The following is a 13,044-nucleotide window of genomic DNA, read 5'->3' on the forward strand; positions in this document are numbered from 1 at the left end:
CCATATATTTCTGTGATTCATTTCATAGCTAAAATAAAGCTATTCGAAAGCCTCCTTGGAAACGTATTTCAAAGATACAGGGGTGTCATAGTAGTCCGGAATACCAATGTCTGTGAAGGTACGCCTCAGATACATGAACCATGGGATTTTAGTCACGCGAGCGTTAACACATCAGTAAGCATTGACCTTGAAAATTAAACGAACTGGGAAAGCTAGATTTTATGCCATGAATGCAGAGGGGTGAATCCTACTAAGACCCCAAGGTAGTTCAGTCCATTTTCATCAAGGCAGATTGCATTTGCTGTGCATTCATGTACCCAGGCGAGTGTGCAAAAAACTGTTCTGAGCCCTCTGTAGGCCTAAGAGGTTTTGATAACTCCAGCCCATATAAGGCGATTGACATACATTTAGATTTTTAAATATGGATAAGTTCCCTCACTGGTTTATGGCAAAGCCTGGAAGCAATCCTGAACACCACAGCTATTGAGCTCTTAAGCTGAATACATTTGAGCTTAAGTAGGTATTCCCACTGTAAATCCTCATCCTATGGAATGTCCACATCGCTAAAATGTTTATCCCCCATTGATCTTAACCGCCCCAGTCTTGTCTGCTTTAACCTTGGCATTTGAAGGACCAGAGACCATGGTTCAAGATTTGGACATATTAACATTTAGGTCCAGATCATTCATATAATGGGCAAAGTATTCCAACATGGTTTGTAAACTATTAGCTGTTCCTGCAATGAAGGCATCATCTGCGTACAAGAGAACTGGAATTGCACTCGTCGCTATTTGCAGCAAATCTTTTCCAATAAGGGTTCAAAAGCACTCTAAACGATTGATGTAAAGTAAAAAACGCAAATGAGCCAGAATACTTCTCTGATGACCATCCTGTGACTATTTGATATGGAAGGTTCATTCCCCATCTTGGCTAAATAGAATTTTAACAAAGTTGGCCCGATGCAGGCGACAAAGAAGGTCTACCAAGGGCTGTTCAACCCCCAAATTCCTCAGCAGGCTCCACAGTTTCATGCGGTTAACAGTGTCAAACGCAGAGGAGAGGTCCATAAAAGCCATATGGATGGCACCTCGCCTGGCCATCACCTGACTTGGGCAGCAGCCGCTGTGTGCACCAGCCTGCTAGGTGCTCTCCAGAACTCTGAATGCTTCCCTCCTGCTGGTGTGGGCAAGACTTGTTTCGGGCCTATCGGCCCGGAGGAACTTGCTGCTAGTTGAAGCACGATAATGCTGGAACACCTTTGACTTTAAGTTAGAGTTGTAGTTAGTGGACTCTTGGGACTCAGACTACATGTGGGGCATACCCTGGATGTTAGAAATATTGAATGGGTAGTAACCACGATCTCCAACACAATGATATAGGATTGAGTGGGAAAGGGAATCGCCAAAGAGACACTAGAGCCCGCATCTCAAGGGATGGCTGTGTAATTGTTTGTGAATGTTGTGTTCTTTCTTTGTGTGGTTAGCGATAGTAATAAAATACTTCTCTTTTTTTTCATAAACGGGTTGTTGGTTGTGAACCTGTGTTCACTAATCTGTATCCACGACTCCCTGAGAGAGCCTTGGACTGCTCGACCACATTTACTACTGAAAGACAAGTGCAGAAGGGGGTAGTAGGCCAGGCCCTGGGACATTAAGAATAAAAGGGCTCAAGCCTCACAGTTGGACCCAGTAGCCCCTTCACACCGTGGCCCCCTGAATGGGGTTCTGACCCTCTTTTTCCACCTGTCTTCTTTATAAAGGAAGCTTGCACTTTACCTGTCCAAATTTTGCTTGTTTTGTACTTTTTACTGAAGTCTAAGAAAACTATTTCTGTATACCATCTTATACCAAAATCATGTCAAATTTACAAATGTTAAACTTCTAACAATTTCTTTTTTATATTGAAAGAACTGAACCCAATGTTCATGTTCGCTTAAGATGTTCTCTTCACATACTCTGTTATAAAACTGTCTGCTCATTTTATTTCACAGATGACATGAACTGGAATGCCTTAGAATGGGACAGAGCTGCAGAAGAGCTTACCTGGGAACGAGTGAGTGTAACTGCATCAAATTGAAAACGCTTTGCAGCATTTTAGATGCGCTATCCAAAATGAAGGTTACTAAATAAACTCACAATAGAGGATCATGGACCTAGAAATATGTGCCAAGACATGAGCATATTATGTGTCTGGTTTAGTCACATGATGCAGCATTAAAAAGACTTCTTCTACAAAATGTATGAGTTAAAGCAATTTATACTTCACGTTTTATTAAATTATTATGAGAATATTCAAATGGTGGATATTGAACTGAGCAAACACAAGGAGATGATGGACAGAGTGCTGAAACTCAACTTTCCAGACACTCACCCCCAGTCATTATTAGACCTAGGTTGAATCCATCATAGTTTTTAAGCTCACTTTGCCACCCCAGTTCAGACCCAGCCAAATGCAAATCAGTCTTGACCCTGTTCCTTATGGGAACGGTCCAGCCCGAACGGCCAAGCCAGGTCTTACCTGACCTGGAAACAAGCATCCCGAAGCTGGTTTTGGGGTAAGACCTCTCACCAGCCAGGCTAGCTTGAATCCCGTGGCAAAGTGAGCAAGATACCCACGTCTGGCATACCTGCCAACTTAGGGCAATATTGAATTGAAGCAGATGTGATTGCTTCAGAAAATACTGGTATATATTTAACCACAAACTATTTACATTTAATTGGTAAGTACCAGAATATTATTCAGCAGCAATGTTGCATCTAAACACAGCAACACCATTTTTAGGTCCAGCGTACCGGACAGCCCAAGCTGTCTGGTTGCAAAAGAACTATTGTGTGCTTACCAAGATCCTGCAAGGGCCTACACCCATCCATTGCTTACCATTGGTGGGCTTTGTCACTCTCTTTTACTTGCTTCTTGTTTGATGGTTTTCCTTCTTCTTGTGTTTGTGCCTTCCCTGGAGCATACCTTTTTTACCATCCTCTTGATTTAGTAACTTGTATCCTTCCACTGCTCATATTCAGTGACCTACTTTTCACGCAGTGCATGGAGCCACTGCTCTCTTTAGAGCCAAATACTGCGATGTGCACACTTAGTGTACTTAGTGTTCATTTTATCAGAGTGTCAAAGATGCAGGGCACATTAAAGAATATGAACAGCCTTTGTTTCTTTACCAGAACGTCACATTGAACCCGAGCTACCTTTGGTCAAAACGACTGAAAGCAACATTGTATAGTCTGTTATATTTCTGTGATTATAGACATCTCGCGAAAATGAGAACTCCTTATAGTAATGCAGCTTATGTAGATATCTTATCAAATATGTGTGGTTTTGGAAAACTTAAAGAAAGGTCTTAGTATTATTTAATTCAGTCACGCTTAATTTATTTTGCTTTTTCTTTGAATTATGGAATGGTGCACTCTGAAAAAAGAAAAGTACTACCTATCAGCCACTTTACGCTAGTACTGTGCTCTGTTTAACTCCCTACCAAAGCATGTTGACTCTTCACCTCTGCTTCCAGACCACTTTGCGACCTTCAGCAATGGTGGTGTCACCCTTCAACTTAGCTTTTAAAATATTCTACCATTTCATCCTTGCACAGGATTGTGATTCATTCACCATTATTCCCAGTGTTCTGTTCCCCACCTGCTGTGCTTGCAAATTGATGAGCATGTTCATGGTTGTTACAAGAGTGCTATTTTCTCTTTTCCATCACTACCAGCATATTGTGACCGGCTAGCTTTGCTTCAAGGCCACTGTACCCTTTCGTCTTTGCGTCCACATCGCCATCGCTTTCCTATAGCAGTACCCCTTTATGAAAGACCACCCCCAAAGTGATGTGCCCTTGCTCCAGAGTATTGTGCCCCATCTACCTTGACTACTAGAGTGCCGTGCTTTGTGACTTTGGATATCAGAGTATTTTTCCCCTTTCTTTGCTACACAAGCTCCACTTTTGCTAGATTGCATTGTTAATCCTTCATCTTTGCCACCAAAGCACTGTGCTCTATTAACATTTGCACCCACAAGAGCTTCACCTGCTCTTCCAAACTACTTAGCTCCCTCACGTTCGCTATCAAAGTGATGCATTCACATCAACTTTTTAGAGCCAGCTTCACTTTCCCAAACAGAGTACTGAACCTTTCACCTTTTGCTACTGAAGTGCTGTGCACCATCTCCTTTACCACCACAGTGCTGTGCCCGCTTCATCTTACATACTGCTGCACTTTTCCACCTCACCTTTGATAAAAGAATTCTACTATTTTACCTACCCTACATAATATTCACTGCTCGCTCACGCCACCAGAACACTGCAACTTTGAGTTTTTCTACTAGAGTACCCTACCCATTTCCCTTACATATTTGTCCTTTGTGCGCCTTCATCACTGCTCAAGTCCCTCCTTCCGTTGAACAGTCATTTGATATGGGACGCAATGCATTTTGGCTCTCTGTCACATTTACAGAATTCAGATACATTCAACCCACATCACAAAAGTTTTTCCTTGAGTAGGTGTGACTTAATCTTGTAGTACTATTAGTTTACAGCTGACTTTCATTAGTAAGCCAGGAGTACTGGAAGAGTAAGTCAGAGCAGCATCAGTGAGAATTGGGCCCATTGTCTTTGTTTAAAAAAAAATATATATTTTTTCAAATCATTTTTATTGAATTTTCCAAGAAAAGAGCAAATAAATAATGATAAAGTGCATTACCGTGGGAGTCGCAGTGAAGCTGAAGAGACATACAGGTGGTCAAACAAGCAGTAATAGTAGAAAATACAAACCCAGATCTTTTGACTGGGTGTGAGTGTTTGATTGGTTCAGATGCTCCGTCCATCGCCACCCCCTTTTGTACCGCTTTTGGCCGCCATAAGTGTGGCAGGGTATGCTCAGACGTGAGTCCCTTGCTCACTTTGCCACTGGATTCAAGCAAGCCGGGCTGAAGATGGCTGGAATGCCAGAAACCGGTCCTCGGAAGCTTGTTTCCGGTCCAGGGAAGGCATGGCTTGGCAGTTCGGGCTGGACTGTTCCCATGAGGCACATGGTCAGACTGATTTGCATATAGCCATGTCTGAACTGGGGTGGCAGAGTGGGCTAAAGAACGGTGATGGATCAAACCCAGATCTTTTGACTGGGTGTGAGTGTTTGATTGGTTCAGATGCCCCGTCCATCACCACCCCCTTTTGTACCGATAGTAGAAAATACAATACAGTACAGTTGTATCACAGAGGAGACGCTGGAGAGACATACAGGCTGTCCTACAGGCACAGTTATCACATGTGTAATAGTAGAAAGTACAATGCAGTACATTTGTACCACCAAGGTTATAGCATTCTGTAGGCATAGTATTATAGGAGATTGAGGCAATTTTCACGGTGGGTCTTCTGTGAAGAAAAAGGCGTCCTGTGTGATTTACGCCAGGGAGAGGCTTGTAAGTGCGACGTTGTCAGCCCATCTGAGAAAAGATAACCTTTTTGCCACATCCTAAAGGAGACTTCTTTGGAGTTTTTCCACTTATTCAGCACAGTGTTACAGGCTAAAGTGAGCATAAGATCTAACAAATAACGATCATTCTCCTCTGTGATCTTTGGGTCCAGAAAGCCTAGTAAGATATAGGAAAATTCCCTTGGAGGGACTATGTTAAAGGTTTTGCTTATACATTCGTAGACCTTATCCCAGTATGTTTGTAGGATAGGGCAATAGAAGAGCATGTGGGCAAGGTTACCAACATGAGAATTACAATTCCAACATTTAGGACTCTCGCTGAGGTTAAGTTTAAAGATCCTCTCAGGGGTACAATATGTCCTGTTTATTATCATAAGCTTGGCTTGCGATAATTTTGGAGAGATTTTATTCGAGAAGGGGGTGATATGTATTTTCTTCCAGTCTAATGGGATTTTACTAGAGTTCGGTTCGGATTCCCATTTTATTTCACACTTCATGTGAGATTTGCAAGGCTTAGGGGATAGGAGTTCGTATATTTTAGAGACAGTGTGTCCTGACTTTAGTAGTTATAGCAGTTTTGAAAGTTTCAAGGGGTCGTATGGGTTTTATAGAGTGCAGCGTGAGGAGTGATTTTAATTTTAGGAATTTATAAAAAATATCGTATTTAGCTGGTGTCGAGACTGAAGTACGGAGAAAGGTAAGGGAAGGGTCCCTGTAAAAAGGTCTTTAACTAGATTTATGCGATTTTTAGACCACTGTTCCCAGTGGAGTATCCCTCCATCAATAAAATACAAAGTTAGAGAGAGGGTCCAAGGGCTAGATTAACGACCCAACAGACACATGCCCTATTCACACTCAACAAACGAAAGAAATGTCTGGGGGTCAAAAAATGCTACAATCTCACTGTGTAAGCATCAAGTTGGGTGTTGTGAGATGGACAGGAGTAAGACTACTAAGTGAAAATATGTGTCATACTGCACTTAAATTCCTCGGTTTTGGAAAAAGTGCCCATCAGCTCCCGCCCGGTACCGCCCTACATCATTTGGGCTCTCCTTACCCACGAGAAAGTACAGTCTGTCTATAAGCGTAATATTTGACAGACAAACAACTACAAGTAAATCAAGAGTTGTCTCTTGGGTTGGACCGGAAAGTGTTGTGTATCCGGGTAGCTGAATTACAGTGCCAAAAATAAATGTTGTGATAATAAAGTGCAAGTATTAAAATTAGGTAGTAATTGAGTGGATGTGAAGAGTTATTTTATTAGGTTCCCTCAATACTCCCAATATTAAAATTCAAGAAAACAAGCAGATTTAACATAATATCTGCAAATCAGTAGGGTCAACATGTTTCAGCAAATGTGACTCTAAATATGTCACTGCTTTCTTCAGGACCTAGTTGTTAATGGCTACTGCACAGAAATGGAAAAATATCACCTGTATATTTTTCGGTGTTGCTCAGTCCTCTCCTCCACGACTAATAAGTAAAAGAAAAAAGAAAAAGAAGGGAGAAACAATACACCACAGTAAACACAAACACAGTGAAATTAGCACATGGGCATGAATCTATAATTTAGCCATATGATGAGAATACTTCATCATATCTATAGAGATGGTCCAAAAAATGACCTTTATCTCATAACTAGAATTTTAGCCATCTAACCTAATCGGTAGGAGGAAATGCATCACCCCACCTGGCTACTGCTCAGGTATGAGGAGCACCGCTCTAGTAAAACACAAAACAAAAAAGACCACTTTGATTGACTCCAAACAATCACACTTCCTCTGCAATTTAAATTCAGTCTTAAATGAATCTATGTACCTTGAGGTCTCATTAAATAGACAGGACATTGTATCATGTTCCTAGAATTGTAGTATGCTGCGCAATGATTATCTAGAGATATTCCTCATCTTTCTTGCGCTTGCTTAGTGTATTCAGATAGTTATTACATTAAACTTGTTTATACACAGACAGGTAAATACACAGACGAATCGATATTCCCAATTTGCTTGTCATGCCCGGTATTGCACACGACATTGCTCAACAAAACTGCGCATTATTTTCTTAATACTATGCGCATATTCCTACGCAAGCGAATCCTTCGCGCGCATTCATCACGGTCTCCAGCCGGAGACCGACTGCAAAAACGCACCAGCCGGTTTAAGTTATGGCAAAGCACCAACCTTCCAGTCGGTACACCGGACGTCCCTCTAAGCACTCTGGGGGGGCGCCAGTGTGTTGTACAAACGCCATTTTGTTTACTGCCACTCACGTGATGGTTTTGGACACGTGACCTCAGAACTACAATTAGTCCAGCGGAAACCTAGGAACTGTAGTTTATCAGTATTGTTTTTGACTGCCGATTATTAATATCGGTCTTTTAGCTCACCCTTCTTCATTTATCGATGTCTCTCGACAACAAATTTTGAAAGCACTTCACGTCGTATTTACTGTTACCCCCGTGGGACTTAGACACGTGACTTCAAAAACTACAATTAATCCATCAGAAACTTGGGAACTGTAGTTTCTCAGTGTTGTTTTAGGCTGCCGATTATTCTTGTTCTTTTAAGTGGATTAAGAAAACGGCAGTCAGTCTCAGTTACTACAAAAAATCTGAGGATTTTGTGGGAATTGTAGGTCACTAAGCAGGTAAAATATGAAAAGACTAAGAATATATTAATTGTATATATATTGAACTAGTCCGTCATATATGTTTAATTGGACAGGAAAGGGACCTTTACAATGACATCCACGGAATTAAACCCATCAGGGCCCGGCGCCTACCCTGCTTTGAGGGCCTTAATCGTGTTTACGATTTCTGTAACGGTAACTGGGCTGTTAATTTTGTTTATTTCTTGTTCTGAGAGGGCAGGTAGGGTGCATTTGTTCAGATAGTCCTGGGTCTTTGTGCTTTCCAGATCCTGGTTCTTAGTGTACAGAGTGCTGTAGAAGTTCCTAAATATTTCAGCAATTAGATCAAGGTCAGAGTGAGCTAATCCCTTTTGGTCCATTAGGGTCTTAATTTTATTCTTCTGTAGTTTGAACTTTAAGTATGATGCTAAGCTCTTCCCCACCTTGTTGTACTCACAAAGCTTAATGCTTTTCTGTTTATTTATCCATAATCCTGCTTTGTCATTTACTATTTTATTATATTGTATTTCATTTTCACTATTTCGTTCAAGACTGAGATATCTCTAGATATAACCTGTTTTTCTTCTTACATAGCAATCTCCTTTTCTAGTTTTTCAAGATTGCTATTGGAGTCCCTATTCATGGCAGATCTAATTTTAATGATCTCACCTCTGATTGTGCTTTTTAAAGCCTCCCATCTTGTGAGGTCCGAGGTGTCTCCAATTTTATTTACCATAAGGTAATTCTGGATCACACTTTCGATGTTTTGTCTATTTAATTCATTTTCTAAAACTTCATTATTGAGTCTCCAAAGAGGCTGTTTTTAAAAAGCCTCGGGTCAGTTGTAGATAAGCTAATACAGGAGTGTTCCGAGATCACCCTTGGTTCAATGGAGGTTTGTTCGATCCTGGCTATGGCGTTACCGGAAATAAGTAGGTAATCAATGCGTGAGTAAGAATTACGTGGAGATGAATAGAATGTGTACTCCCTCCCAGTGGGATTTTGTATCCTGGAAGTGTCTGACAAATTGAAGCTTGTGCAAAGATTGACAAGGGCTTTGTGAGAGTTATTAGTACGAAAAGGGCAGCGTGAGTCCCTATCTAAGGCAGGGTCCATGGGCAGGTTAAAGTTGCCCGCTAATATGTGCATAGCAGAATCTGGGATCGTGTCAATTTGCTTGCTAAGCCCTTCCCAGAAGTCGGAGTCATATCTTTTGGGGGCATAAATATTAGTAATGTAAAATTCCATACTATCTTTTACCAGCTTTGTTGTGATCCACCTCCCCGGAGTATCAGATGCGCTTGTCACCATGTCTATGTTGGCTTTTTTGGCTACTAAAGTCAGGACACCATTTTTCTTACCTATTGCATCAGAGCCAACAACATCGCTGTGAAACCTATTTCTAAGTGAGTTAAATTGTTTGGAATCGATCTTCGTTTCCTGTAAAAGGAAGACATCACTCTTCTGTTTTTGAATATAGTCAAGGATGTTTCTCCTTTTGATAGTGGTTTATGCCCTTAACATTCAGTGAGACTATCTTGAGACTGTTATGGGCCATAGCACCGAGAGGAGCTTGCAACATCATAATTGCGTTATGAGCATTGTAAGTGATTCTCTGACTCCGGGATTAGTTTTGTGCGTTTTACTCATTACATGAGGAGAGGTTGTAACACCTATTTGTAAATACGTTTAAATTAGTGGACACAGTGGTGTTAAATTGATTTACAATGTGTACATTTCACGTGTATAGGGCTTACCATTCAATGAGGTACCACCTGTATATACAAGGTTGTCACTGAAAAACATGGCACTTGAGTTATGAAATATGTCACGTAGATAAAGCTTATAGAAATCAAAAAGGAACTCAGGTTGTGTGTGTCAGAAAAAAACTAATTTGTTTTTTATGAAGGCATGCTTCATCATCGGGCCCCCTAGGGCACTGAGTGTGCCTCCGGTGTGTTGCTACGTCTGTTTACAACGGAGCGGATTGTGTTATGCGAGTGTGCAGTGATGGTGTTAAGGGTGTAGGTTTAAAAACTGTCCTAAGAGTCCCAATGTCCACAAGGGTAATTTAATAAAGGGCCAGTGGGAGTGTTAAAAGCAAGGCTTCAGATGTGTGTGGAGATGACTATGGACTCCCACATCCAGTGTGGTCAACATGTTTCAGCCAAGCCTTGTGTTAATTCTGGCTTTCATCAGGACGTATATGTGAATGGTGAATTAAAACAGAGGTTTACAAAATATGTTAAAGCTCCTAAGTGACGCACTCGCTAAGGTGCGATATAAGAGGATGGTTTCCTCTAGTTTTGTACCTGTGGGGGTAAGAAACAGACAAACAAAAAGACACACATACACAAAAATGAGTTAGCATCAGGTTTAGGCACCATTACATTTGTGTGACTTCATACCATTGTGTCTGTGTAGTAATCAGAATAAACGCGAAGGTGTGATACGATACGTGTCAGCGTGTGATTCAGATGTGCCGTATTGGGAATCATTGAAACTACCCAAAAACGCGCTCGCAACCAGAATAGGGAGGCACTCCTTAAGGACAACATGCGGAATGACACATCTGCACCGCTTACCTGCTTAACAACCTATAACGAAGCATCGATCAGGGTGGCGAAAATAATATGAAAAAACTGGCAGATTCTCAATATAGGAACAAGGAACTGGGACCAAGCACTATTTGCATACAAAAATGCAAGTAGCTTTAAAGACCTACTGGTTTCCAGTCTCCCACAAAAAATGAGACAGGTTAGTGGCTTGTGCAAACCAACTTTCCAGAAAAGCGGTGCATGAACCAGATGGGTCTTCCTCTGCTTCAGCAAGTCCAGAAATTCTTAAATTCCCTCCCCTGTTTCTGTCCTCGTGCCCTGATAGACGTTTCGTTAGAGAGTCCATCGTGATTGTTAGGCTTTTGAGAAATTTATTCATTTTGGTTTCCGTATCTTCTAGTTGGCTGATTCTGCTTTCTGTTTCTGATAGTCTAACATTGGTGTCCCTAATATCCTGTCTGATCACAGAGATTTCTTCTTTCGTGGATTTAGCGAGATAGTGGACTTCTGCTAGTTTACTTAATATGGTATCCATCGTTGCATTGATGTTGTGTTTGCCTTCAGTAGGAGAATCTGGGTTTGGTGGATTAGCCTGGATTCTCTTGAGGCTCTTAGTCTCTTTGTCAGCCATCTTTGGGCGATTACAGTATTTCTTAAGTGTATCTTGCAAACACTAGCAGCTGGCCGTAGTGATGACTTGGTATGTCCTGGTAAAACTGGCCCAGCTGTTTTATAGCACTAGCACTGCTTACTCTGTTTACAGCAGTTGATAACAGTAATTGTTAACAGATAGACACTGGTATAACTGGTATCACTGATAGTCACTGGCAGTTGCTGATCATTAGGTGCAGAATGCCCCTGGTAGCCTCACATCACTGAATGCTGGTGTGACTGATTGAGACTGATTGACTGGTTGTCGTCAGCCGTTAATCGATGGTTGTCATTGAAAGACACAGACCGCAGATTATTCTGCGGAGTACAGTGTGTGTGTGTGTGTGTGTGTGTAGAAAACAACAGAGGACTAGAGTGCACCCAGAGTCTTCTAGAATATATTAGAAAACTAACATGAGCGCCATATCAGGGTCAGGCATAGAGCTGCAAATGATGGGATTCTATACACAGAGTAGGAGATCCACAAAGGCATTAACTTGAAGGATGCTCCCTAAATGTATTAACTTGAAGATTCAGGTTTAAGCAATGTGGTAAATTAGCAGAGCAGAAACAGCAGAGATGAACATTACATGGAGGCCGCCATTTTAGGGCCAGCCATCCAATGGCAAGCCAGGATACACAATATTGCCTCGGATTAGAACATCTCTGTTAGACACAGTCACACGCAGGGATCGCGACTTGACTTAAACATGCCCTGTTCGGTTGTGCTTTGGGCACTGAAAGCGTGTGGCCGTTTTGGTGGCGCTGTGGTTACGGCCTCGATATGCCCGCCGTTTTGTGCACAATCCACACGGTGTACGTAGTGTTGGTGTGAGCTTCACAAAAAACGGTTAAGCTTGATTTGTCCCTTTATCGCTGGATTGCTTTAATACATAGTACTGCTATCATGCCCCCATGCGTTTGTGGCTGCTGTACTTACCACTATGAAAGATCTGCAGTTCACGTGCAGTGATCGTGAAAGTTACGGACCTGCCATTTTAAACAATTGAAACACAAGCTGTTCGTGCCTCATGGTGCTCTCTGGTTGACTGAGGGGAATCATTTTTATAAGTATAGTCTGTGGGCGCACTTGAACGTGTGGACTTTTATCACAGTGTAATCAGAGTTCAAAGCACAGGTCTTAATTTTAAGCACAAATAACAGGCATGGCCGCCATCTCTGGCACAGGTGCGCAACCTTACTTTGCAGCCTAATAAGCTGGAAGCCTGTTATTTTTACGTTGGTGCGGCCTCGGATCCTTGAAGCTGTTCAGTCTTACATTCGCTGATGGTCTGGTGAGTAAAACTTGCTCTCGCTCCTCCTGGAGTCGGTGGTGCCTCGAGGAGCGCTGGTGCACGGTAACGTGGTCGGAATGAGTGACCAGAGAGGGGTAGAGATGAATAGTCTTCTGCTGCGCCTGTCGATAGTCGAAGTACCCAATTTTCGGTACCGCTGGACACCTCAGATGTTCTGCAACACCGTCGCTGCTAGGGATGCCTACAAAAACTGCTGGAGATGGGTGAAAATGCAGATTCTGGTATTACCACGGAAGTAGAGGAAGGCTCACGCCGCCATCTTTGCCGACATCCAAACCACGCCCATTGTCTTTGATGAATGCATGATTTGTCTAGTGGCAAATTGAATTCATTGGCTTTTCATGGCATTGCCTTTATGGTCACACCAGCAATAACAGGGCATCCACTGAAACAGGTTTATAAGGAGGCTGACAAAAGAGGGATTACGTTTTGGTACATATGAGGGATTTCTGGGAA

The 13,044-nt window shown here is 42.0% G+C and overlaps 1 protein-coding gene across 1 annotated transcript in view; it reads left to right on the forward strand.

The window, feature by feature from the left end:
• Positions 1-13,044, forward strand: part of MARCHF6 (membrane associated ring-CH-type finger 6) — a 1,360,950-nt gene that overhangs the window by 280,884 nt on the left and 1,067,022 nt on the right. Inside the window, exon 8 of the mRNA XM_078687648.1 lies at positions 1,991-2,052. Within this exon, the coding sequence (XP_078543774.1) occupies positions 1,991-2,052 (62 nt within the window). The remainder of the gene's footprint in view (positions 1-1,990; positions 2,053-13,044) is intronic.

The sequence above is a fragment of the Lissotriton helveticus genome, chromosome 4_1 (assembly GCF_964261635.1).
Source record: "Lissotriton helveticus chromosome 4_1, aLisHel1.1, whole genome shotgun sequence".
Classification (NCBI taxonomy): Eukaryota; Metazoa; Chordata; class Amphibia; order Caudata; family Salamandridae; genus Lissotriton; species Lissotriton helveticus.